General features: G+C 39.7%; 3 protein-coding genes across 12 annotated transcripts; 1 reads left to right on the top strand and 2 right to left on the bottom strand.

Moving 5' to 3' along the window:
* thg1l (tRNA-histidine guanylyltransferase 1-like) lies at nt 1–6,971 on the bottom strand. Of its 7 annotated transcripts, none has more exons than XR_004658306.1 (7): nt 5,160–5,586; nt 4,885–5,061; nt 4,623–4,792; nt 4,452–4,540; nt 3,255–3,362; nt 1,114–1,359; nt 1–573 (listed from the first exon to the last, which is right to left on the bottom strand). XR_004658306.1 is itself a non-coding variant. In XM_034884131.1 (7 exons), the coding sequence occupies exons 2-7, from the start codon at nt 5,351–5,353 to the stop codon at nt 1,198–1,200; spliced, it is 900 nt and encodes a 299-aa protein (XP_034740022.1). In that variant the 5' UTR covers nt 5,354–5,363; nt 6,725–6,971; the 3' UTR covers nt 940–1,197. The 7 variants fall into 7 exon arrangements, 6 of the variants coding, with proteins under 6 accessions (XP_034740022.1, XP_034740020.1, XP_034740019.1 ...); XM_034884131.1 differs by lacking the exon at nt 1–573 and adding an exon at nt 6,725–6,971 and having other exon boundaries at nt 940–1,359; nt 5,160–5,363; XM_034884129.1 differs by lacking the exon at nt 1–573 and adding an exon at nt 6,173–6,218 and having other exon boundaries at nt 940–1,359; nt 5,160–5,365.
* On the top strand, nt 6,667–9,131 carry lsm11 (LSM11, U7 small nuclear RNA associated). Its single transcript, XM_034884125.1, has 4 exons — nt 6,667–7,225; nt 7,380–7,519; nt 7,653–7,736; nt 8,541–9,131. Exons 1-4 carry the CDS (start codon nt 6,682–6,684, stop codon nt 8,880–8,882), a joined length of 1,110 nt encoding a protein of 369 aa, XP_034740016.1. The 5' UTR covers nt 6,667–6,681; the 3' UTR covers nt 8,883–9,131.
* A 3,096-nt stretch (nt 9,132–12,227) lies between these two features.
* Nucleotides 12,228–24,527, bottom strand: clint1a (clathrin interactor 1a). Of its 4 annotated transcripts, none has more exons than XM_034883723.1 (12): nt 24,274–24,527; nt 20,653–20,757; nt 18,917–19,013; nt 17,816–17,924; nt 17,241–17,405; nt 16,960–17,143; nt 16,324–16,558; nt 16,157–16,238; nt 14,935–15,000; nt 14,143–14,435; nt 12,762–12,972; nt 12,228–12,637 (listed from the first exon to the last, which is right to left on the bottom strand). In XM_034883723.1, exons 1-12 carry the CDS (start codon nt 24,312–24,314, stop codon nt 12,357–12,359), a joined length of 1,869 nt encoding a protein of 622 aa, XP_034739614.1. In that variant the 5' UTR covers nt 24,315–24,527; the 3' UTR covers nt 12,228–12,356. The 4 variants fall into 4 exon arrangements, with proteins under 4 accessions (XP_034739614.1, XP_034739613.1, XP_034739612.1 ...); XM_034883722.1 differs by having other exon boundaries at nt 14,143–14,438; XM_034883721.1 differs by having other exon boundaries at nt 16,157–16,244.
* Nucleotides 24,528–27,844: the final 3,317 nt, after the last annotated feature.

Below are 27,844 nucleotides of genomic sequence, written 5' to 3' on the forward strand. Positions count from 1 at the left end.
AAAAGGTTGCGGGAAAACTGGGCACATTTTACACATGGAAATTCTTTATAAATCCAGACTTTTGCAAGGAATGTTGCAACAGCAAATTTTACCCTGCTTCACGCAACCTCTTGCATAACAGGTTTTATAAAGGATGCCCCATGAGTACACAGGAATAAGTGTAAGTCCTGCATGTAAACACATGCTGTCTTTAAATAACTGGACCACTTTCCACAACAGGATATTGTTACTAAGCAACCAAATATACTATGAAGCCATATGTTGAGTCACTGATGTGTCGGCACTAGTCCAAGTGAACTGATCTAAGTGCCCAGATTATGTCTTAGAAAAAGAGCAACTTTTGTAATCATGTTTGTTTGTACATTTGTAGTTCTGTGTAGTTGTTCATTACCTCATTATAGAGATCCAATTAAAACATGCAGGCCTCTCTGACCAATCCAAATTGCTGTTGACTCCTGGTTACATAAAGTACTTAAGAGAAGCCACATGCTTTTTAAAAAGGTATACTGCCAAGTTATTGGTTTCTGCTTTACTCTGCTTATTCATATCTTAGAAATACTTTCTTACTATAAACTGTAAGTGATACTAAACACCTTGCAGTTTGGAGTCCTTCATCATCACATTTCAAACAGGAAACTCTGCTTCCTAAACAAAAAAAGATAGATAAGAGTCAAAGAAGGCAACTTTGGGCCAAGACAACTCATGTTAAACATGCTGATTCTCAATAATGTTATTCATGATACCAAATGAGGATATATTTTTGTTAAAAAAACTTTAGGAGAGCTACATGCACTAGATTAGGGTTGGGAAGATCTCTGAGGCAGTATCAAACTGTTGTATATGTATATGTCCTCAACACCCACTGCTGAAAGCTTATGAAGTCTTCTGCTTCCCTTTGAACATGACAGGCGTCATCACTGATTTAAGCAGAACATGTCCTAGGGAACGTTATGACAGAAGTTTAATATGTAAAAGTAAGAAGATGATGCACCTAGGAGAGAGTTATTGTAAAAAGTCAATCATTAAAAGGCTTCAGTCTCAGAAAAAAACTCTTTCAAAGTATTGAAGTGTACTAAGCTTCCTGGTTCGGCATGTCGTCGATCATCAGTCAACAACAAGCTGTTCTATCATCTGCCCTGCTCGTATGGCTGGCCAGACTCCGTTCAGGGTTTTTCTCCTATTGCAATACAGGAGCTGTTAGCAGTTGTCGTCCTCCAGGACGTTTGGATGATCCTCCCAGAACCGCTCTCCGATAATGTCGCAGTGGTGAGCCTCCACCCTCCTCCTACTGCGGGTCGCAGCCACGTCCTTCTCCTCTCCGCTCGGCAGCTTCATGCGTTTGAGGACAGTTTCATCTCGCTGGACACACAAAATGAAGAATATGATTATTGCAATTAAAAGTAACTTAGTTACTTAGTGAATAGTTCAACATTTGGGGAAATATCACTCTTATATCTGTCCAAAGAATCCGACCATTTACAGACTTCAGGAAGTCACTGCACTCAGCCAAGAAATAGTCCAGTCCAATTTCTATATTTGGACAGTTTCTTCTTGCCTAAAGTCTTTATGCTAAGCTATGCTAAGCTAACGGACACATATGACATTTGTTTCAATCTTCTTGCAAAAAACAAAAAACTAATTTTGCGTACTTCGAAAAATGGAAAACAATTTCATTTAAATACAATCCTTCGTACAAAATTAAAATGTTTTCAGGTTTGTTAATGCTTTTTTTTAATTCTTGTTAAATAATAAGAAAAACACAATGCAATGTTCTGTCTAGGTAAGGTATATGCAGCACTGTACAAATAATAATAATAATAATAATAATAATAACACTTTTAGAGCAGGCAATAATTTATTTATTTTATCTTTCATTTCACTGGGAGTTCTACTAGTAAAGACTTGAAAGTTGCGTTTGTATTCCTACATAGTGAACATTTTGTCACCTTTATTGTATTTGCATGTGGTAATGAGCTATAAGCAGGGACCCATAATGAAGTTTTTCTGTTGGTGCATTCAGAACGGAACTGAAAAAAATCAGCTGCATTACGGCAAATATTTGACTGTTAGACAAAAATAAGGGTGCCAATGCAGCGCTTTTCAGCAGCTGAGAATCAATCAACAGATGTTGGGAATTTTCAAAGTGGTATCTGCAAGTTAGTGGACCCACATGACTATGAGGCAACTTTTACAAAAAAATTTAGACATTTGTGAAGCCAGGAATAACAAAACAGTAAATAAACATGCACATAAGAAAATTCAGCTTCACAAAACATCAACAGTAAAAGTTAAGGGTTACGTTTTACATTAAGGTACACATTACTGTAACTAGTTATATCAAACTAGTAATTTAAAAGCATGTATTACACCCCTTATTATGCATGACCATATTCCATCCATAACCTAAGCGTTTCCCCTCAATAACCTTAGAAGTACTGCTTATCAAGAGTAAATAAGGAAGTTGTTGCACATGAATGACAATCCTAATATGCTTTTCTCAGTATGGGCCTTACAGGTGGTAGTCCTTCTCCCTTAATACACATGCAGCTCTAACTCATGTTCCCCATTCTAAAGTGAGGTCATGCTCATAACTAATTCACTCGTAGTTTGACACCTTTCAAACAACAAAGGTTATTTTTAATAAGTGATAGATCACAACTTGAAAAATTGGAGGTCTAGTGAGATGCACATGTTGTTATGAAGTTGTATTGGTACTTTGAGTATGTTATCAGTTTGACAATTTTCAATTGTATGTATGGTATGGCATGATTATACCGACTTTTAGTCCTGTCAGTAACACTAAATGTTTACCATTCCAAATCCTACACCTAATGACAAAGACATGGCAGAAAACGGATGTACTAGTCTCTGGTGCTGCTGCCTGGCCTGTCATCAGAGTGGGATTTAGGGTCCTATATGGATCCTAGAATATTGACATGTGTAACAATACAGTATGATAACAAATATATAGAGACATAGCTTTGTGATCATTTTAATTTGTTCTTAGCCATGAATAAACTTTAAAAAGTGTGGTCCATTGATAAAGGAGATCATTCTACCCGTGCTGACTTTGTTGTTCTACCACTGAATGTAAATAGAACTTCTCAGTAGAAATCCATTTTTCCAAGGTGTAAGCTATTACTTAAGAATAGGTCTGTTGAGGTGTCCCGTTAGTTTGCCTGGTAAAGTGTGCCTCTAGTACTTTTGTGCAATAATTGATGTACTAAGTGTACTAAGTGTGTTTTGCAGCTCACTTTTTCCCAGATGAGAGTAGTGCCTTTCCTGTGGAGGGCAGGTTCAGTGTTGTAGTTGATATCAAACTCAGAGAATAGGATCTCATTTTTGTCTGCAGCTAATGTTCCCTGGAGGGAGACATTACACAGTTAGATGTATTCATGTCAATATTACAAACATTTGCATATACAAAAATCAGCTCAGACCAGATGCGTCTCTGAGAAAGTCATCTTACCATCCACACCACCAACAAAACCTTTCAAATGACCACATCAGCCACTGGTTCAATTCTTGTTTTGTTGTTTAAATAAGTAAATGCATTGATGGTATAATCTATAAGGAAGATGGTCTTTGCCTTCAGCAGCATTTTTGTCCCTAAAGTAATGTATTTAAAGTGGTAAAAGGTAACTAGGCAGCGTGGAAGTTGGGCTGCAAATGACTCATGTTGCCCAAACATCCAACCAGAATTAGAATTTCCACAACTCGTTAGTTGTTACTGCGTCATCTGAGTTTCCCCTCAAAGCACAGTGGAGAAGGAAGAATAACAAAAAGAATAAGCCCCAAGTAAATAATGTGGTGACCATATGAATATGCACAGAGACTTGGTCATTTAAATGTAGTTACATGTATACAGGCCACTGCAATCACTCAGAACTAAGTCTTCTTTGTGACATAACAAATTCTAAATCATTTACATAAGTACTTTTACATCAACAAACACAAAATAATTTAATAGTTTAAGTTGCAACATGAATAAGAAAACTGTGATTAACGTTAATTTTCATGCCAATAAATACTGGTTATATTTTCCATGTCCACAGTATTGATAATTGACCAACAATCCTCATCAGACCATAAGTCATGTCTTATGATTATTTTGTTTTGGCAACACTAAAGTATTCACTTTATAATGATATGAAACAGAGAAAAGCTAAACCAGTTCATTTGATAAATACTAAATTAATCAATCAACTGATTTCTAATTTTGTCAATGATTAATTTCCTGTCTGATTTATCAGCTAATTCCTTGACCAGGAATCAATACCAAAAATCTTCTTTATTAATTGTTTATTGTCTTTTGAAGATATGTGGTTATTATTCTGAAATTAATAGAAACACAAAAGGAATAACAATAATAATTTGATTATACCATATAGTGTATAAATACTTATTCAAACAAACACATGAACTGACTTAAAGTTGTGTTTTGCTCTCACCTTTAAGCGATCCTCTGCCTGGACTGTGGTGAGCCCCCCCTTTTGTACTAAAGTCCAAAACACTGTGTTGTACAAATTGTTGATGTGACCTGAAAGACATAAAAACACAGTCTGACACTGATCAGTTTACTACACAGATTCCTGTAGAAGTCAGTTAGAGTATTCACTTACAATCTGCTTGCCTCCAGCTGAGGTAGTCTCTAAGGTTGTGGTTGCTAGGATACAGGACTACACGTCCATCAAAGCCTGGGGGGTACAAGAGGGGCTGTTCCCCGAAAAACTCCTTCCAGTAAAACACATACGAGGAGGAGAACTGGGAGGTCACATGGGTCATGAGCTTACTGCCAGAAGAGAAAGAGAGGGACTTAAATTCAGATAAAATGCAACAATACATAAAAAGATTGTGTTGAACCGTTTGGAAACATCATGGTACCTGGCTCGCCTTTTAAACCAGGTGGAGGTCCTCTTGAAAACAAAGCTGAACTCGTCACTTTGACCATAAGCGATGACGATATCCTCGAGTTCTTCCATGACAGAGCGCGCACTCCGGGTCATCAGGCCCAAGGCTCTGTTGTCATTGGGCTTTGTGAACTTGTGCTGCTCTGCAAACCTGAAACAGAACGTGTCAAGAAACTCAGACAACAGAGAGATGAATTAAAATCACGTGTGCCATGACAGACAGATGTGTGCCCTAAAGAGGAAACTCACTTGTGGAAGTTGCGCCCGTCCAGTCTCACAACAATGTAGCAGTTTCGTAGGCAAGTGTCATCTGTTTCAAAGTTGCGCACATACTCAAACTTGCTCTTGGCCATGTTGCTTAAACCAGTAAAAAGACAGGCCAAAGGTCGAACAACACCCGACCTGACACGTCCACCAAATCTGAAATCTTTTCCAATCAGCATGAGGGTGCTCCTGAAAACAACACACATATTATACACACACACACACACACACACATTCACAGCGGGTATGGAGTAGTCATATTTACAGCCAAAATAATTAAACATAGGTGCGAGTGGGCGGATCAATCCCCAAAGTATCAATACTGCTGATACAAAGTCTTGTGTTGATTAACGATTCCAGTGTCAGTAGGATCCATCATCCATCCCATGTTAGGGCACACGAACACGTGCTGCTGTGTGTGCGCCGTCACATTAATTTAACATTAAAACGGGTCTATTGTTCACCATGCATGTATTTGAACTAATAAAAGAGAATAGCAAGAAGAAATGCATCATGTATTCACCTCATACTTTGTGACGTATCTCTCAAACTCTACACGAAAGCATATTAGCTGCTTGTATACTTTGGATAGATAAAGTATGCATAGTATATCCAAAGTATACATACTTTGGATAGAGTCACTGTTAATGTGACTTAAATATAATTTTGTGATATTAACTAACGTGACTAGATTTGGACATCAAAGCCAGTTTGAAAAATAAATCAAAGTCATTATGGAATAAAAACATCATAAGTAATAAGTAACTAACTTCTGTATGACATTTCTATTGCACTCAAACATGTTTCTGAGCGTAACTGCACACATGATAGCACCGAGGATCATGTGTGGCGTTACGCTGAGTCCAATGCAGCTAACGTTACAGTAACCAGCGAGTTATAGCTAGCTGTTTCATTAGTTACACACACCGTTAATTCGTTTAGCAGTATAATAACGAAATCCACGTATATCTACATTTATTCTGAGAAAGTTGTCGTCTCACACACGTTGGTTTGTGTACAGTCCGTCAACGAATTAGGTCGTAGTGATGCCGCGGAGGATACAAACACAGGTTCCGGAGCGCAAGTCTAATAGACTAGATATTACTGTAGGCGGCATGTCTAAAACTAACGAACAATGAATTAAAAACAAATAGCTTATTGTTCTCAGTTGCTTCTTGCCCCCCCTTAAATTCAACCATCAATTGATTATTGCTATGCTGCATTGGATAATCGATGAAGAAGCAACCTAATTATGTTTAACTTGTGTTTTAGCGACGTCTTGTGGTAAATAAAGGAAAGGCGAGCGCCATCAAAGATCGTGTATGAGTAAGAGGTGACGTAAACACGTTGGACGGGACTTTTAGTCAAGGCTGTTTCCGGTGAGAAGTATTTGACGTTTCAAAGTATGTTTACATATGTAGGCTTTAACTATCAAACTATCACAGGATTTCTTTTTTAAACAACACACAAACATAACGCTTTCGGATTTGAAACGCACCATTGAAATATGTGCAGAGTGAAAGCTCTGCCACAAAAGACAACGAACTTACCCAGGATTCTTCGCTTCACCGTGTGCTCGTCTACGGCGGTTAAGACCATGGAGGAGAGGGAAAGAAAAGCTGGAAAGTCCGACAGTAAAGAAAATGCACGTGCAACCTGCTCGACTGCGCCATTAGTACCGGACCATGAACCGGAGGCGGCCAGTAAAGCTGGGGATGACGACGCAGATAAAATAGATGTGTGCTCTGATAACTTTGACCCCCTCTTGGCCTTGTACTCGCCGACCGTACAGCTTCCTGTTCCAAACGTCAAGACTTTCAACAATGTGGCAGCGTACGAGAGCTTCCTGAAGGGCGGCCGGGGCAGAGCCAAACCGGAGAACGTGGAGAAAAGGCGGCTGAAGGCGATGAGAGGGCAGGCGGACCCGGAGCGCATCGAAAGGCTCAAGAGGCTTATTGTGAACAAACGGCCAGAGGATGGGGGGGCGAGCAGCGCAGCACCGCGGAGGAGGAGGCTAAAGCCCCAGAAAAATGTCCTGACAAGGATGCCCTGTAGGTGGAACCCATACACTGTTAATATTGATTCATACGCACAGTTGCATGTTTCCTTTCACCTTATTTGGCAGAATACTTTTTGAACTCCCTCCCATATTTCATTGGTTGTAGAGACAGTGGTGTAACCAACTTGTCATGTTTTTTTCCTTAGTGTGTGAAGGCAGTCCGTTGGGGCAGTTGTACCACTGTGTTGAGGAGAGGATACGGGTCAAAGTTCACATCAGGACCTTCAAGGGACTGAGGGGAGTGTGTTCTGGCTTTGTCGTGGCCTTCGACAAGTTCTGGAACCTGGTGAGCTTCACTCACTCTCATTCAATTATTACTTGACTCTGCCATATGTCCAATCTGAAATAATCCAGAACATATAAACAAGTTGGAAGTAGATTTCTTTAGATCACCATTTGTTTTTATTTCTCTTGATCAGGCAATGGTAGATGTGGATGAGACATACAGAGAGCCTCTGCTTGGAGAGGCATTCCACCATGAAAAGGCCCTCACAATCTCACGGGTAGGCACTAGTTTTCAATGTATATTCGATTTCAATATATTTCTTACTCTGTAACAGTCAAAAGTACCAATCTGTAAAATGAATGTCCTGTTTGATTTAGTGATGCCCAGAAAACTTCAGTTTTGATTTTTTTTTTTTTTTTAAGACAAAAAAAAAGCTAGTAACAAATAATTGCAACTGCAATCTAGCTTCATGCTGCTACGGTGCTAAGAGTTTACCACACAACAGCAGGGCACAGTGAAGTTTGTTATCTTGCTGAGAACTTGGACGTGTGCCTCAAACTCTTCATTTTAATCTATCTGTTCCTTCTTGTTTCATTGATCCCTGAAATATTTAAAACCGCTCCGTTGTCTGTCCATTGTCTTGCTTTGTAGGCACGTTCGATGAATGCTGTCTTTGCTTTTTGTGACTGCTTCACAATAAAAGCTGTGTCACCTTTATTGTGAACCATCAGCAGTAGGAAATTGTGGCGTGTTTGCATTAGTAGTAGTAATACAACTCTGATCAGTGCATTGGCAGAGCCAATTCTCAATTAGATTAAATTTTAAACAGTAATGCTGATTTGTATGCAATAGGTTTCTGTGACTCCCTCGTGCGTAGCTAGGTAATTTAGGTCCTGCGCAGGCACATCCCACAAGTTACACTGATTGTTATATACAGAGGAAATTACATGATGTACATTTGATAAATGGCTACTGCTAAACAATGCCAACCATACCAAATGGGGTTTGATTTCTTAAAAAATAGAATGTAAAACTCTAAATTCAATCCACACATGTTAATGTGACTGAGCTCTCTGTGCAGCTCTTTGAAAAGCTGAAGCTCCTGGAGAGCCCAGGAGGTGATGAGCCTGCAAAGAAGAACGAACCGCAGGAAACAGCCAGCAAGCATCAGCCTTCAAACCCCAAAAGTACTTCAAAAAACCTGCCTGCTCACCCTACTAGCAAGAGAAAGGACAGCAGTACCGAGTCCAGTCTGTCAGAAAAAATCAAACAGGACAAAGACAAAGTCTCACTGAAGGCCCAGGGTCTGGAGGTCTGTCAGAAGAAAGACTCCCAGACCTATGGCAAGGTCCACACACGCCACATCAACCAGCTTTTCATCCGGGGGGAGAATGTTATCCTGATTAACCCACAGCCACTCTGACTAGCCTCTCTGTTGGATATGTATCCTGGATTAAAGAAAGGTGGGCTATGACGAAAATCTGTTTGATTCTGAAAAGATGTAGTAACAGGTGTGAAATACTGTACATGAGCTGCCAGAGATGTGATTGAATTGTATTCAGAGGAATCAAAAACAACTATTATATCATATTGATATGGAGGTGTTTTCCGCCCACCAGAGAGATCATCTTGATTTTGAGGAATAAAAGCTTCTCAGTTCTAATTCTAGTGATTTCTTGTCTTGTTTTCATTTGTGTGACAGCCACTGAAGGAAAGGTATTTTGACACCTGAATGCCACAGCTATGATAACTGTGTTTGTGTTATGGTTATTACCCAGCAGGGGGCAGCATAAACACATTAGTGCCATCTGTGAGTCAATTGTCATCTCAAAGAGCTTGTCCCTTTATGTTGCTCTTCCCGTTAGTTTGAACAGGAATGACAGTGCAGTCTCAGCGGACTACATAAATGCATTATGAATAATTGAGTCTGTGAAGCTAGAGATTGCAGATGGCACTCAAAAGCTGTCATTTGTCTTGACGTCTCAGATTGCTTTTACTCTTTAATGGGCACATTAACCATAAAAGCACAATTTACTGCATCTCATGGAAGTTGTAAAGATTTATTTTATTTTTTTTCCTGTTTTAAATGGCAGAGGTTTCTTTTGGATGATGAGTGACACAGACTGATTCTATGTTATAATGTTTCGGGGTCTGAGTGTCTTATTTTAGTTTTACCTAATTTGACTGCAGTTTAATTAACCCTCTTTTCTATAATACTGTAGCAGTAGCCGAGCTGTTGTTTATCTATATACAGTTAATTTTAATAGTGTGTGTATATATAAATTATTAGTGTAGCCCAATTAATAGTCTTCCTCTCTGGAGAGTGAAAATGTGGTTGATTATTTATTTCAAGCGGTTTTAATTTTAGTTTGTCACACGAGTGTGCTCCAACAAACCTTGATATGTGAAGGGACACAATTAGACTACACAATCTTTCACTTGAGTGTAATATGTACGATAGTAATCAGGCCATCCATCTCATTAGGACAAATTGTTCATTTCATCAGTTAAATATTGACAGGAACAAAGTTAAGTTTTTTAAATAAAACACCAATCACTTTTGTTTGAATCGTTCACATAATGCTATGTGCTGTTAAATAAAAGCGTAATTTTACGAAGGGTTGAGGTTTCCAATCAGTTGTTGGACCACTGCACCTGTCACACCAAGAATCATATATTGCCTTATTCCTGTGGCAATATCTGTTAAATTGGTTGCCGTTCCATCCTCTGTCCATACTTTCTTAATGTAATTAGTTACTGTTTTTGAATGTTACGTGCAGTAAACCGTGGCAACCTATTGATTTGATATCCAGCATGTTTTATTAAACATTCCTAACATTTAGTCTCATGACATTCTGCCTTAGTGTAATTTACAAATGTGCATATTTATTGAAGATCTTTATTGCCTCAAACATTAACAAACACATTAACTAAATTTAATTTCAAAGTCAAGTGCAATGTCTTCACTTTTGCTGGTTGAAGCTCTTTTGAATGAGGCTAATGACACAGAACACCAAATAACACACACCATTAACACATTCCAATCAACGGTTTAATGTTGTAGATAAAGAATCAATGTGTAAATCAAATCAAAATGGGAATAATGCAACAATTCATTCTCAAAGGATTTTCTTTTTATATTTGCATATTCTAGTGTTTAAGTGACGATCCCATTTTAGAGAAGATCCAAACAATTTGTAGAAAACAATTAATAAAACCTATTGATATATTTTATGAAAACAGCAAACAGATTTTGGTCATTTAAAGGTTTCAGACTCCGATGCAAGGCTGCTATGTGTTAGTGTGCTTAGCCTCTTGAGCCCTTGGGAGAGTTGTAAAGCACAACTTCCTTCCAACAATCCTCTTGGGGCTGCAGAATCCACTGCCTCTTATCATTGAATTATTTATCTAATTGTTGATAAACCAAAAATGACTGGCAGCCAAGATTTACTTAGCACTTATTACAAGGGTCAGGAGGCAACCACCGGTAGGCACTTGAACCACTGAAGAGCAATGTTTTGTACATCTAACAGATCAGTTAGCTGGTGTACAGCTGGAGGGGATTGGTCATTATGCGGTAAGCCACAACACATCTTTATCCAACCGCTGTAACATACTGGATGTCCAAATTGCATCCCAACTGGTAAAACTGCTTTCTCTCACCATCGTTCTAAAAAGTTAGGAAACATGATGGGATGCATGAGGCAATCTTAACAGTCTGAGATGTTCAATTAAGTTGAGCTCCATATATTTTCATCTTGTATTTTTTTAAGCTGTGAAGTTATCACTGACCTTAATGAAGGGGAACCACAAAAGTGTGCATGGGACAAACAAAACAGAGTGAGGGAAATGATTATACAATTGCATCTATCTGTACAGACAGTACGCATGGTTTGAGGCATTAGTACAAACGCAGATGTTTGTACATAGTACATAAGCTCCGCTCTGGTAGCAATCCTCAACACTGCACAGTCACAGCCTTTCCTTCCAAGAGGTTAACTGAACAGAAACGGCAAAAATCTTTCAGGCACTATGTGCTGTAATAAAGAACCCACAACCCCTGAATGAGCCTTTTTCTACCTAGTGATTATCTCTTTTGGATGCAAACTGATTATAATCTTCATAATTAAAATATATTGATTTATATATAGCAATAAGAAAGGCAACAAATTATGGTCTGTTGAAAGAAAAACTCCTCAAATGAATCAATAGCCTTCACTCCAAACACTCATTATTAGCACAGGCCACATCTGGAGTGTGTGGACACTTATGTACAAAGAGAAGGTGGCAATGTGCTTTGTTATGGGTCTTAATTCATATCAGATTTGATCTGTACGATATAACTCTTCACACTGTCACTGCCTCTCATATAGGAAACTCCATAACTTATTTGTAAGGGCTCCAGATGTCTATTTACAGGTCAAAAGGAAGAGCAATGACAAAAAAAGAGGTAACTTGACATTCTTAAATGTAATTTAGAAAGTTAAAATGGCTGATGTTATTCAAACCTATCATTCAGTAAAGTTACTGAGAATGCATCTCAAAACAATTATGCAGCTACTTATATATTCTTTTGCTATTCTGGTGATTTCACTTGATTGAGGTTATAAAGCAAATCTCCCTGACATTCTCTTGGTGGCACACTCCGTGTGTGTCTGACCATCACCCAAGACCAGACAGATCATTGGTTCAAACCAAACACAAGAAATTATTTAGATCCATATCACTACAGCATTTCTTTTAAAAAAACATGAAGGAGATTGCAGGGTGTAGGTGTTGTAATAGTTGATTATTCAAGTACTCTTTGTTTGAAGCTCATTAACAATCTTTCAACAATGGACGGAGAGAAATAGAGAGAGAGACCACTCCACCAGAAAATCTTTGCTCTCCGGCTCTATCACTTTCCAAAGTTGCCGAAGTCAGCAAAGGCATCGAGTTTGGGCTGTTGCACCATTGCAGGGTTCATCCCCATTCCCATCCCCATGGCATTGGGCATCCCCATGGTCATACCGCCCTGTGGCATCCCCATATTCATGCCCATCCCCATCATGCCCTGGTTGGGGGCCATCCCCATGCCCATGCCAGCACCAGGGTGCATCATAGGATTTATGGTCGATGTAGGTCCGAGGCTCATACCAGAAAATCCCTGGGAGAGTATGTTGGCAGGTAACTGGTTGCCTGGAAATGACAGAGCAAAACGCAATTAAAAAGTGTACAACGTTTTAAAAAGATCGATGGGGAGCTTTGAAGGAGACCCTGACTACAGTGGCACCATTCATGCCAGATTTACCAATCCTCTCACCGTGTTGGAGGGTGTTGAGGGTGGGCTGGCTTTGCTTGGGTGGCTGCATGCCTGGGCCCAGGAAGTCCAGGCTGATGTTAACTGAGGAGTCTGACCAGGTGGAAGGAACGGCTGCTTTGGCTCCAACACCTTGAGAGGCCATTCCCTGCTGTGCAGGCTGAAAGGGCTGGACAGACTGTGGTTGCAAAGCCCCCCCCATGTTCTGTAGGGGCTGGCAAAGAGAGACGCACACAAGCACAGATAAAATGTTTGAGAATAAGCTAAAATCACAAACAGTGATAATATACAAAAAAAGCTTCAACGCTGCAATGTATGATACAAAGATAGTTTTCCTTTTTATGATTCAGGGTCTTTAAACCCCCACTTAACCTCTATACTGTCAGATGAATCCGCTACTGTCTCATTCTGAGCTCATTAAAACATACCATCCAAAGTAACTAGAGTAAAAGAGAGTGGTGGGTGTCGTCTCGGTGAAAAAAAAAGAATGAGGTTATTAAGGTCAACAACCTTTTAAAATGGAAATGCATTCAACATCCACAGGCTTTTGTTGGGTTTTTAACGCACAACTGATTCTTCTTATTCTGTGTGTCAGTGACAGGAGGAGTGGGTGGTTAATGGGCGTTCTCTGGGGGAGATGAGCATCTAGTGAAGTGGCATGTTGACCCACTACCATCATGCCTGTCCTCAATCATTCAATCACATGGGGTGTGTCTTTATTGCATATGCATACTGACTGATGTGGTCAACCAGCAGTGTAAACTGGGAGTAAATGAGTGAAATCTTCTAATATTTGTACTGGAATGCTACTTTAAGTATATCATTTCTCTCATTGTTTGACATTTATTTATTTCCCACTTCATATGTAGGCATAAAATGGTTAAAAGACTCAAAGTCTTACTCATAGCACTCAAATTTGCTGGCCAAGACCAAATCAACAAGTCGGAGGTTACGAGATTACAAAGCAGATTTTATAAAAAATAAAAATAAATAAAAGAAAAACAGCACCCAACAACTGACTAAATCTTAAACAGTGATAGTTACTGTTGGATTAAACAATTTCTGAAATTGATGACACTACATATCTGGAACCCGAGTCATTTTCTTGGGCCAATACAGATTTTTGGCTGTAAATACATTCAAAGAGAGATAGATTTACATGTATTGTTTAGTATTTTTATCCAAATTATATGCTGCATTTTTCATATACTGACTAAGAAGTATAACTCTTAAATTGATAAGTCTAGCTCTGTATCCATGAAAATTGAAATAATTGTGTGTAATGTTTCCTGAGGATTCATTCATGAGTCTTGTAAGGATACGTATATCATTAATTAATTTCAAAAGGATGCATGTTTAAGTGTGTAAGTACAATCATGCATACCTGTGACCTAGACTGGGGCAGGACGGTGCTGCTCATGCTCTGTGTGCTGCTCATGTTAAAGTTGAGGCTCTGAGAGGAGGTGAGGGACTGAGTTGGCCCCATCAAGTCAAACAGGTCTGCTGAGGCAGGACCAGAGCCCAAAGCTGAGACTGGGGCAGGCGCGGCGGCCGGGCCTGTCATGGCTCCAAAAAGGCTGTTTCCACTGGTGTCAACAGTCTGAGCAGATGCTGGCATCTGACCTCCGGGAAAGGCATTCCAATCTCCAAAGTCTCCATTGCTGCTAGAGGAATGTGCTGCTGCAACAGGAAAAAAAGACAGGAGCATTAATGTCTTTATTTGCAATTCTGTGATTTTTGTTTTGTGTAAATAATGCAAGATGCTGCAAGCAAAAGTCAATCACGCTAATTTAAGAGCCGTCATAGCAATAAAGAATTAACAGTTAGGTCTTCATGGAGGACAGTCTAGCTTTATCCAGCGCATCCAACTTTGAGCACTGTTGCCACGTTTTAAATTTTCATTGAACTGGCCCTGCCAGTTGTTGTCTTTGTCTCTATCCCTCAATCTTTCTCGCCACCCCCACCAACTTCTTACTCTGTCCCAGTCTCCTTGTCATCCATAACAGGAGTTGATGTGTGTCTGTTCTTGTTATGCAGAGCAGGTAGCAGGCTCCATATGGCCTGGGCTTCCTCCCAGCATCACTCTAAATATTCTAGCAGTATGGCTGCAACAGCACTGCGCACGCACACACACACAAACACACACACACACAAAAAAGACGACTTGAAAACCAACCAGATCCCGGGGAGAAGCCAACGGACGCAGCAGGTGAGGAGAAGTCAGCAAATCCACTGATCAGGTCTGCATTGACAAATAGACATAAAGACATTAATTTTAAACAAGGGAGCTCCCCGTTTCATTCCACCATAGTTAGCATTCCTTCAGTGTCAGAAGTGTAGGGGGCAGGGGAGGGGTGGTGGTAGTGAATAGGTGGAGAGGACCAAACATCTGTTCAGCACTCCTGCCTTCTCCACTCACCAGGGACTGCTCCAAAAACATCTGGTGCACTTAGTTCCTATACATCAACTCACTCCCCCTGCTGTCCCCAAAACCTGAAGCTAGCATCAGCAGCTGGGCACTGACACTGCGGAATCCTGCAGTCACTGTGGAGTTTCCGGTTTTGTACAATATTGTAATGCTGAAGAAAAAGCTTTCAGGTTTTCTGGAAGGACTTGTGTCTAGCTTGTTTGCTTATAATATACAATATTCAAATACAACACATTTGGGGATATTGGAGGGCTAAATCCCCTTTCACACTGTTCATGACAAGATGGCCACCTGTGTAAAAGTTAAGAAGACAGAATGGGGGTAACAGAGTTGTCACACCTTTAAGCCAACAGCGGAGGTAATCACAGAGCTGTAACAGGGCCAACATCTGTGAAAAAGGGACAGCCGGCTGGATGCACAGATAGCTCAGTTGGTAGAGCAGATGCCCATGTATAGAGGTTTACTCCTCAATGCGGAGGGCCCAGGTTTGACTCCGACCTGCGGCCCTTTGCAATGTGTAAAATCAGCCAACGGCAAGTCAAAAAGTGACAAAGCAGCGTTTCGAGTAGCCATCTATGACCTTTATACTAAAAGTTGTGCTAGAATAATGCATAAAATTGGCAGTTTGTGTGTCCATTGATTAAGGGTGCGGCTCGGCTCACGTGAAATTACAAACTGGGGGGACCACATTATGATGCCTTTGTTTGGTTCAGTGTGAATAAACAGCACGCATGAAAGCAGACCACTGCTGCGCTATTGCTGAATCTCTTTGTAAAAGGGGCTAATTTCAACTAAAAACTAGTTTCCCTAAAGTGCTCAACTATGTTGAACATGCCGGGTAACAGTTGCATTTCTGTGGTTTCAGCATTTAAATTCATCCAAATCTTCCCAGCCAAACTCCTTGTAAGGTAACAACATGTGCATTTAGTATAAAATTTCATGGTAGTACTTGAAGTTAATAACATAATACCTGTGGCAGCAGGCTGGCTTGGTGTTGTGTCCACCATTAGTAGGTCAGCTAGGCCGGTACTGGAGGACTGGGGGGCTGCTGGTTGGGGCTGCAATTTACAGAAACATCAGGGCACAGTCCATGCATAACTATAAGCATATCAATGAAGTTGTATGTTAAATGCTCACATTTGCTGTTGATGCCTGTTTGGTGGTGGTGTCTGGGCTCTTATCCCCTATGTAGTTAGCTGCGGCCCCCAAGTCTACTTTCTTAGACGGAACCCCTCCTCTCTTCCGTGTTGCTGTAGTCTCTGTTGCTTGGACTATTTGCACACTCTTCGTGGTTACAGTTTCCTCTTCATCTTTGAATTCTTTTCCTGACTGGCCATTGTGAGATGAGCGACCCCGGTCCTCATCGTTGTCACTATGGAGACAAAAATGGCTTGGGTAAGACAACCAGCTATGTGAGGATAAAGATAAGATTATCTTTGTAGATACTATATCCATAAAGGGCCAAAAAGTAATAAAGATGCAAACCATGTTCGTATAAGGCTTTGTTGTTATCTACTGTAGCCACTCCAGTAAATCTGTTCTTTTGTACTTTTCTTCCTCTCTTTGTGGCCATTTATGGCCTGAATTTAGAACCCTTTCATTTGCAGGTATATTCAAAATATAATTAAAAAGTTTGACTTGGCCAATTATAAGCAGTGCTGATGTAATGATTGAGAGGGAAACCAAATATTTTTTGACTTTTGGAGGTGGAGAAACATGGTTGGCGACTTTCCGTTTAAAATAACCCAAATGTATGACTTGTCTGTCTCCAACCTAAATCGATCTGGTGAGTCTTCTCTATCCTTCTTCCTAAATCTGCTTATGGTATCGTCAATGGTGCTGCCGATTTTGTCGCTGATCTCTCCCAATTTCTCGCTAAAGGGGAATTGCCCTTTATTCCTCTCCCAGTCGTCGTCCCACTTTCCCCGTGAATCGCTGGCGTCGTACCTGTCCCCCGCTGGAGGAAAGCAAAAAGAAAAGGACATGAATGGAATTAAAACCCAAACATTTTTGTTAATTATTTATCCGTTCATATTACTTAACTGAACACTTACAGTAACGTCGGTATCCCATACTGTCTGAGGATACCCCGATGTATTTGTCTTTGATCTTCTTTGACTTTTTCCGTTCTTCCCTAAGCCTCTCATCATCCTGGACAAATTCCACCATCTCCTTTACTTTATGACGAACATTCACACCTTGGTCCTTCCCATTCTCATCTAGAGACAGAGAGGTGGAAACAGAAACACTGAGATCAATATAATTCATTGATTGGCAACTTTTTGTGTTCACTTTACAATGTATAGATGTCACAAGCACACACATATATCTCTGTATGGGGAAAGTACCTTAAATACAGACATGGTTGGGAAGAATGAAAGCAGCTTGTATGGTTTAGGGGTTTGTGGACTAAGCAGCGCTTAGGGCCAGTACTTTCATTACAGCTCACACTGAAGCTATTGTTACTAATACCGATACACTACAATGCTGAGGTATAGAGATCACCTCACCTAATAAAAGCAACATTTGGAAAAGCAAAGTTGGTTATTTAGCAAGTTTTCTAAGGTGGCACTCCTCCAACTTGCAGTGCAAAATATACAGCAGGAAAAGCCCAGTAAGGATACCTTACCTACAAAGTGGTAGCTTTCTAATGATCTAAGGTCATACAGATGTTCTCTGGCACTGGTAACAACCCTCTCCGATCCATTCCTGATTAAATGGGCCAGCAGCAGCAGGGACTAAGAAACAGACACACAAGAGAGAAAAACCTTGGGGGCTTGAGCTGGATCCATTAAAGTAAGGATGTGCGATATGGCTAATACATCATATCACCTTTTTTTTAAGGGAGGATCCCGATACATGATCTTTTTCATGTTGGTTTTGAAGACTATTTCTACATTACACGTAGAACTAAACTAATTTCCCTATATAAAACAATATTGCCCTGCAAGGTACCAAAACACTACACTCTATTTACCACATGAGCCACTCTTCATATCGACATAAATTGGTTTGAGTGGGTAAGGGACTTATATAAAAAGACTTTACTTTATTGATCACCAGTGGGAAATTACTTTTTTTAAATTGTTTTTTATAATTTTAAATCAAAATTATATTAAATCGCATGTTATTCCTACTATTCCTTCTTCCAAAACACTGGTTAAGAACACCAGGCGCATCCGGCAAAAGTTGAGTTTTCATTCAAACAAAGTAGTGATTGGCGTGTTAACCGCATGCCACATTAATTAGAGCAGACAAGGCCTCCTAAGTTACCGCATGACCGGTTACTGACAAAAAATTAAGCATTGAGAAAGACTGTTTTAAAGAATATTCCAGCAAACTTTACTGATAACAATGAGGGCAAAACAGCATCACAGATCAGTTTTAACAGAATAGTCTGTGTCTAGCTCAGCTAAAAACACCAAGTCTGGTTGTAACCAGTACTGACAATGTTATCTTCACAGTTCCCCCACAATTCAGAGCATCTTTACAATGTGAGGCATCAAACTGGTTCTATTAAAGACCAACAATTTTTGTTTTGTAAATTAAAAAAATATATATTATTATTGCCTGTATTAATGAGCAGAAATGTACATTAAAGTTTACAGATGGCTCATTTAAAAAGGGTTACAGTCTGAGTAAAGTTGTTTTTTGGTGTTTAGGCATTCAAGTCTTATGTAATGATAAAGCATGTGTGTTTGTGTGTTGTTGCAACAGTACTGTGGCAGACCTTGTAGACTCTCCGCCAGTTCTTCTTATTATCCCTCAGCATGCGGGCCCACAGCATGTTCATCACCTCTGGGAACTGTTCATACATGAAGGTGGCTCTGATTACAGAGAAGGAAATAGGAAAACATTGGATTTTTATTGACAAAGCATTTCCAATATATGACAACCAACAATTGGATTGGGTGGTCAGTTTACAGGTTTTGACAAATGACTCCTTCAACTATGGAGACCTATGAACTAAATTTAGGAAGTATTAAATGATCTACAGGTCTATTTATTGCATTTGTGTATCCACTGTATCCTAAGAACTACAAAGACTGGGCAAATCAGACCAATAAAAGATCAAAAATTTGACATGTATTAATATGTTACTTTGCATGCAACAAGACAACAACCGTGTAAATGTAGAGGTCCAGATCACTGTCTTGTTTGTAATTTACTGCTGATATTGTGTCTGCATTAATGTAGGAGAAGAAACGTGCCTTGGTAGAAAGGGAGTCTGTCAAAAACACCTAATAGTCAAGACTATTTCTAAGTAGCAAGGATCTTCTCAGTGTTTGTCTGGTTCCTTTTCCCCTTAAAACCACAATTACAAAATTACATTTTAGTCTCCGTTTAGTTTCACACTGTCAGCTACATAACAACAACATAGCAGTTACATAGCAGTTAAATGAGGGAATGCACCGAAGAATCGGCTGGACATAAAAAGCCAATGTTGGCCCTATTTATTGCCATTGGCAAAAAAGGGAAAATGCACCTGTGGCAGTAGCAAACGTTCATATTAAATTTTAAGTGTACAATGATTACCTGAAAGCTTAAAAAAAAAAAAAAAAAACAGAAATGACCTGGAGGCCAAGTGAGCCCTGACAAACAGAGCGTTATTTGCGCATCATTTTATTGCAACTTGTAAATTTCTGAATTGAGCTGAAGCTCAATCTAAGCTCAATCTTAGCATCAGTAAATTTGTGATTGACTTTGCGGTCTGTTTAAAAAAAGCTGTGAACCCCCATCTTTTGAAATTACTTCTGCATGGCTAGACCTATTTTGCACCTCCTCAAACGCACCAAGCCAGGATGCAATGATTAGATAGATAGATAGATACTTTATTCATCCCGAAGGAAACTTTAGACTAAACTAGGTCAAGCCTGGCTTTATCAGTTATACTGGATTTATAAATGTTGCTTTTGTGAAACAGTTCCAAAGATTGTGTGGTGCCCTCAGGTACCTCACTATGCTGGAAAATGTCTGCTCATTTCTTCTAATGAAGTTTTATCTGTTTAACTGGCTTAAAAAAAAACTAAAAAACATCAGCATCGGCCAAATAAAGATTTTACACATTGGTGAGGGTTGAGAAATTTGCAATTGGTGCATCCTTAGTTAAATGTCAATAACAACAGGACTTCCTAAAATTCCTATCTCTGAATATGAATTTTGTCAGTTTGAATGAATGCTGCACATGTAGCAGCTATGGGGTTTAGGTTTAGTACTGCACACAGGGTTTTCTGGCTGGCAGAATAATTAATACCTTGAAAAACAGGAACTTTGCGTCCCGAGCCAAACAAAAAAAAATTTAAATTGTCGAAATGGACATGAGTTTCCTGAAAATCTTAATGCAAGAGTTCCTGCTCTCGAAAAGGGTTTGAAAAAAAACTTTGCCATGTTTAAATGTTATGTACAAATAACAATAGTGCTACTTTTCAGCAGGACAAATTGTCTAACCCTACGCATTGTCCTTACCTGGATATTTCACTCATAAGCTGTCCTGATGGTCCCCATGGGTCGTCATTGGTGGCCTCTCGGACTTTAGACTCCACCTCTGAGTAGTTCATCACCACGTTGGTTCTACAGAGTAAGATAAAGTACAACCCACTTTCATAAATCGTGTCTATGTGGATTAAATGACATTTGGTATTTTAGTTCAAAATATGTGGCCTGCATTGGCGCCCAGATAGCTCAGTTGGAAGAGCTGGCGTATATAGAGGTTTACTACTCAACGCAGCCGGCCCTGGTTTGACTCCAACCTGCAGCCCTTTGCCGCAAGTCATTCCCCCCCCGCTCTCTCCCCTTTGATGTCTTCAGCTATCCTTTCAATTAAAGCCCTAAAATGCCCAACAAAAATAACCTTAAAAAAAACAAAATATGTGGCCTGCATGAAAAAACATGGATGAAAATAGATGAAAAGGTACTCTTATTACAACCACACCCTTTTAGTGGCTATAATGACAATGGAATAGGGAGTGGTTGTGTTTGTGTGCTCTGAATCTAACCGATAAACTTGTTAAAACCAAAAACTAGTGACTAAACAAGCAAATAAAAACCAGTGTTCAATATAAACACATAAATGAGACCTCATATGGTACGGAAGGAAACAGGGCTGTGCTCACAGTGGGTGAGCTGAGCTCTTGCTTGTTGACATTCTAAAAACTAGAAAAAGTAACCAGAAAAAGAAAAGGGAACTCGCACGGAAAGAAAAGCCAATGCTACAAATGGTGGCTCTCTAATCTCAGGTAATTCTAAATCGTATACTCAACAAGGTTAACAGGTTTGGCAGCCTTTTCACATATTCAGAATCCAGATTACACAACACACAAAAGGAAAACCAAGCATTGGCCTATTTCTATTCAACCAGACTACTTAAAAGGTAAGCTTCTGTTAGTAGATCCACAATATGTCCTTAAATATGATGTGACAACCAATTTAGCGTAACACAGGAAACAGATCTCCCTCCCATGTCCATTCTGTATATGGGGTAGGTGGCCTATGCAATGAGGTTGTGAAGAAGAAAAAATGATTTTATAGGCAGAGAATATTCTAAAATGATAAAGGATGTGTGACCATTACTGGTTCCTTCTTGTCTGTTTACATCCACTATTTTATTATGCTTTGCCAGGGAACCTTTGTAGATAGGGATAAAAAATACAACATCTTAATCCAAATAATTAAGTGAGCCCTGTCACAGCTTTAGCCATAACATGGTGCAGCAAAACATCTGAACCCTGTGCCTTCTCATGCCTCCCTCACTACTGCCACATCAGCAATAAAATGTACAGGGCCTGAAAGAGCAGCATTGAACTGATGGGTGGAAATTCACCCGCTCTGTGGTTATGGCTGTGTTACTACTACTGCAAGCTGCAGGGTATGGTTACCACTCGAACAACATAAATCTGTTTTGTAAAAGGCAGTCTATGCCAACTAAATTATTTGAGAAGGACCATGCCAGGTGCAGATGAACAATGGGTTAAACCAACTATCTACAATGGAGATCCTAGACAGAAATCAAGCCGTATCATGTATCAAACCAACTAATGATGGAATGTTCTTTCATTACTCACTTCAATCCTGGACAAGAATTTATCTGTGTTACAAAACTGCCAATTAGGTTTTATTTTGTTTTAATAAGTCTTTTTGATTACTTTGTGTGCTTTGTTACTGTACGTATCCTGGGTCTCTATAGCTATGTATGTTACTTATACTGCACAAAGTCTGATGACAGTTGATAAATGACAGACAAAACATTAGAGGATATGATGTTGTAATGCAAGATCTTATCTTTCTCTTCCTATTGGTGACCTGTTCTAGATACTAGCTCGTATAAACGGAAGTTGTGATACACTATCACAAAGATTTCCGTTAGACTGCAGTCTAAAAAGTTGCCTTGTGTTCAGTTACTCATTAACCTGATTCAAATCAATTAGTCTACATGTCGCTATCATTCATTGAAAGATCTATTTCAACCAGGACAAAATACTTGCTTGCATGTTCCTACTCAGAAAAAAACTCACCTTAAATCATACAACAGAATATATTGTATTATGACACACCGTTGAAACGCTTGAATGACTTACAGCTTGGTAAACTTTACGAAAATAATTTATAATTTGTGAATGTCACAAAATTCAAGCTCTTTCAGGAGGAAAATGAACATGGAAACTCCCATCTCTTTAATCTTTTAAACGTACACCTTTCTTGCTCTCTCTGTCTCAATCTTGCCCTTCTCTGTCTCCCTCTCATGAAAGTAACCCATATTAGAGGAGGTCACACTCCAGGGACACAAGCCGGAACATCTTCTTGGATGGACTTAAGAACACTTTATTGTGTGGGTGTGCATAATTAGCCATGAAACCTAGGGAGGAACAATTGTGCAATAACCTATAGCCCTACAGTACAGTAAAAAGCATGTTCACGTTTAGTCAGCAGCTAAAAGTAAACCGTAGTTCAAATCAGAACAAAAGATGCACTATCCCCAAGGTGTTTTCTAAGTTGAGGGCTGGTTGGTACTTCCGGGTACTAAATTACTGCTGCTGGCCATGTAGGCCATCAAACTATGCCAAGACTCATTATGAGTGCACAAGCAGCAGTGACTCAATGTAGCCTACATACTACATGCATGCTTTTTGTCACATTTTCCACATCTTGCCTTTCAAACTCCATCTTAATTCCATTAAAAACCTGGTAGAAAAAAAATCTGTAACTAATATGTGTGGATGAACTTAAATCATCAAATCCTTGAACATTAAACTAGCAAGCTGGACATCAGGCAACAAACTGTAAAACGCTGCTTGATTAGTGGTCATTGATTAATAAGTGATCTGTTTAGGTGCTGCTGTTGATCTTGTTGTTCTCTGGTGTCACACATCCCAATAAAATAACTTAGCTAACATAGCTCATGTGTAGGCCTTGTCATTAGGTTAATACAGCCATGTGGTGTAATTTAGTAATTTAAAGTTTAAAAACTGACTTAATTTACTGTAGTTAACGTTAGCTAGCTACCATTGTCATAACAATTATAGTGGGGAGTAACACAACTAGCTAGCTACCTACACTCAATGCAGCTTTAAAATATCTCCAAGCGGTGGTAGCTAGCCAATCAACGTGTTAACTTATAAGATGTAACGTTCACGTAAATACACATTCCCCGCTGATTAATCAGCCCAGGGACTGTCAAAATAGCTTAACTGGCTAGCCTGGTGAGCTAGCTACCCACCCATCTACCCATCTATGGCTACCTAGCAAGCAGGCTACATTTTAAGCTAGCTTGTCAGCTAAGTGAGTTAGCTTGCCCTGTCGGAGAAAACGCACAAACAACAAGCTAACGTGATCTCATAACAGTGCAAAAAATATCCCAGACTAACTCAAAGCCATGGAAAACCTAATGTGGCAAAAAGGGACACTTATACTTAGGACGAATAGTATTGTCAAAGTCAACTAGCTAGCTAACTAACTCATTAATAGCATTCAGGCTAGCTGTCTTGTTCGAGTGGCGTGACGTCAAAGTTCTGAGTACGTGTCTCTTTCAAACAGGTAAACCACAGGCACAAATAACACGGCAACGACGTCAAGAAGTTGGGAGATACTTACGCTTTATCAACCAACTCCCTAACCTTCCACATGTTCAGCATCCTTCCGTGATAATGGGCTTTCTGCTTCGACAACACCCTTCAGTCCACACGAACACCGAAACTAAACCTAAAACTCTGGAAAGTAAACTCTTCTTCACCTCTCTTTCAAGACAGGAGGCGCAAACGCACCACTAGCCAGACAGGAAAGGTTACTACGGGAAATGCCCTGTAACGTCATCAAAATTGCGTAAAGCAGCATTGGAGTTGTAGTTTCTAGGTAGCTAGAGTTAGGCAACGCAATTGATACTGTAAGTACGATAACATTCTAAATAGATATTGAAAAAGCTCCCGACGTGGTTCACAATTTAAAAACAATTCTGGGGTGACGAATAGAAAAAAAACTGTTGGCCGAAAAATGGTGAGATCAAACTTAATCAAATTTTATTTGCTGTAGCACTTTTCACTTTATTTCCATAGTACAGATCAAACTATTTTTTTTAATTTTTTTTATTTCAAAGGACCACCTGCAATCACATCAAGGATCTATAAGGGTATACTGGATTAGAAAAAAACGTGTAGGCCTACAGTACATTTTAATAAAAGTGAAATATCCTAAGAGGCCATTACATATTCTTACTGTAATATCAATCCCATGGTCCCTTTGGGAAAAGTACTCCTACAGCATTAGCCTACCCGAGGTATTGAAGAAGTGATTTTATATAGATCTTCATAGGTATTGTGGTGGTGGGGTAGTTTCAAAATAGTAATGACATTAGATAGTTTAGTAGTCTGTTGGAGAACACAGACAAGTTTAAGTTTTAAAGTGTCCCATTTTCTATGAAAACAAGAACAAAACAATGTAAGGGGTCCTTATCAAAAATGTGTGTTACATATTAAAAATCTACCCATTTGTTGTTACCAAGAACAAACCATTTGTAATATTTCATCTTCAGTTTAATATTTGTTTCCATTTTAAGGGACATTTGTTTGGTTTTTACTTCACGCTGCCAACTGTTCTCCATTGTAAAACCTGCTGTTATTTTTGTTTTTTGTCATAATGTTTCACAGCTTCTTTAAAACTGGAGCCTACAATCTCATCAGCAGGTCATCATCCTGTGTGTTCTCCATCCCTCCTCATCTGACATGCAGGCATGCTACAATGACCCAGTGATGCTCTGTGGCAGGCCAGCCAGGGCACTGGCTGTTTGTGTCAATCCAGATCAATCACTCCCTCTTCTGGACGGACAACGCCATCAAGGCGCAGAAAGGTCACAGCGTGTCCTCAAACCAGGCATGATTAAGTGAGCAGGGAGGTCAGTGAAGCAAGTGAACACCCTTGACTGCATCACCTTAAATAGACCATTCGGTTTATAAGTAAGAAAAACTGTCAGTAGTCATTTCTTCCACCTTGAAATATTTTTTGATTCTCCTGTGGCTGGGCGTATACAAAAAGTATTAAGTCTGTTTGTCACATCATATTGATTGATATTCCAGTGGGCATGATAAAACCTCAGATGCCCTGCATCCTAAAGGGTCTCTTTTCTCTAATGATACGTGTAAATACGGCCCACAACTTACACCTCTATAGGAGAGCAGGAAGAAACAACACAATAGCCAGAATACAACCCATTTGAGAGAAAAAAACAAGAAACAGCACTTAACAGCCCAGAATGCACTGCACCCAAGGGAGCAACCTCAATTACTGTTACACGTCCGAAGAGGAGAACTCCAGGAGAAGTGATTGCTGCGATGGAAATGGCTGTATGTGTGTATGTCTGTGTGTTTGTGCATGTGTGAGTGTGTTTTTGTGCAAGTGTGTGGGTTGGAGGAGGATGGATAGAAAGGCACTCAGTAAAAAGATCTTTCAGAAACACTTTGCCTGGGTGACGTTGACGCAAGTTGTTGATTGACATGAACTTCTCGACAGAAACCAGAGCTATCAACCTATCTGCCACGCATAAAAAATGGCACGGTCTTCAGGGAGGGGCTTAAGTGGTAAATGATGTTGCTCAAGACACTCTCTGTCAACAATGTGTGTGTGTTTGTGAGTGCATGAGTGCTGAGGATGGCGATGTATTCAGTCAAAGCTTTGATTGAAAAACACTTGCGTCCTTAAAGATCAGAATTCTGTACACTGATGTATAGGATGTGTGTGTGTGTGTGTGTTGGTGTGATTGATAGTGTTTTAAATACAGTATGGTATTTCTCTGCCGTCTAAGGGAAAATTGGAGCTGGCAGATGGCTTAATTGGAGAAATATGATCTCAAACAATATTTATGTAGTTAGCTTGTGCTGCATATAATATGGGTTATGCAAACTTTTGGACTAATTTTTTTTTAACAGTTTTAATTTTCAGAAAGAAAGAGGCGAACACATTCTCTGTAAGAAATATGGTAGACCCACATTCTGTCTTTAGATATGGAAAGAAATAACGTCAGCCTTGATATTTCATATTTTATAACCACGTTCCATTCATCATCTTGCTCTTCTGTTGATCGTCAATTTGGTCCACTGAGAGTAAGTTTGTCACTAAGAACTTTGGTGTTGAAGAAGATGAAAAATGTAAGCCAGATAAATATAATGTAATTGTAACACAAGCAGCACTAGGGGGCACTGTGACTTTTTGTGGAGACTGCTGGAGTATAACATAGGAAGTGAGTGTCTTCAACGTCTGTGCACATGTGAGTGTGTCTCAGTTAGTGTGACCACCGAGGGTTGATGCCCTGTGTTTACATGGCTGAAGTTCCCAAGACAAATGTGGTCAGAAACATCATCTCGACTTGGAAATGTGCTCGACAACTCTGCTATTATTCTTTCTCGACTAACATGTGCTCCAATCTTTTAAAACACTGCTCATTTCTTTCTTTGCAGTTTTACAAGTCATTAGAAAATCTAATGACATAGTCATCTTTGTTTTGCACATTAGCTATGAGTAAACAAACATGGCCATCTTTGTGCCCACAGAAGAGGCTTCTGATCTGTGGAGTCACTTGCATGGGGCCCGGCCTTCCTCCTGTCAGAGCGAGGGTTCTTTCACTGCTGTTATATTTCAGGCTGTTATTGTTGGCCCTCTTGCAGCCCCGGTAAGATATTTAGTCCTTTTCCCAAGCGATATAACCCCCACACACATCACACAGTATCTGACCCCTGTCTCCATGACACATGACAGATCCACTGTGGTGCGTGTGTGAGGGCATGTGAGCAAGACAAGAACTGATGTGTGTGTGTGTGTGAGTGAGTGTGTGTGTGTGTACATCATGGGCTTGGGTGCACAGAGCAGAGCATATCTGGCACAATATGTAGGCATGAACATGCTAAAACAATGAGGCCAAATGTCATATGTTCAAAGTTGCAGAGACAACCCGCTGTGATCTCAAACCACACACACAGATGTTCCTAATGGGACTAAAGTAGGATTCACATTCCTGTGGATAACCAGTTTCTCTCTCAAATGGACTGGATTGCCACTTTTCCTAGTGAGACAAAGGACACAAGATGCTAGAAAGAAAACAGAGAAGCATCTGTTTTCTTTCTACCATCTTGTGTCATTCTGATGCAGAGACTCCAACCACAGTTTAGAGCTCCAAAGC

This window comes from Etheostoma cragini, chromosome 10 (genome assembly GCF_013103735.1).
Source record: "Etheostoma cragini isolate CJK2018 chromosome 10, CSU_Ecrag_1.0, whole genome shotgun sequence".
Taxonomy (NCBI): Eukaryota; Metazoa; Chordata; class Actinopteri; order Perciformes; family Percidae; genus Etheostoma; species Etheostoma cragini.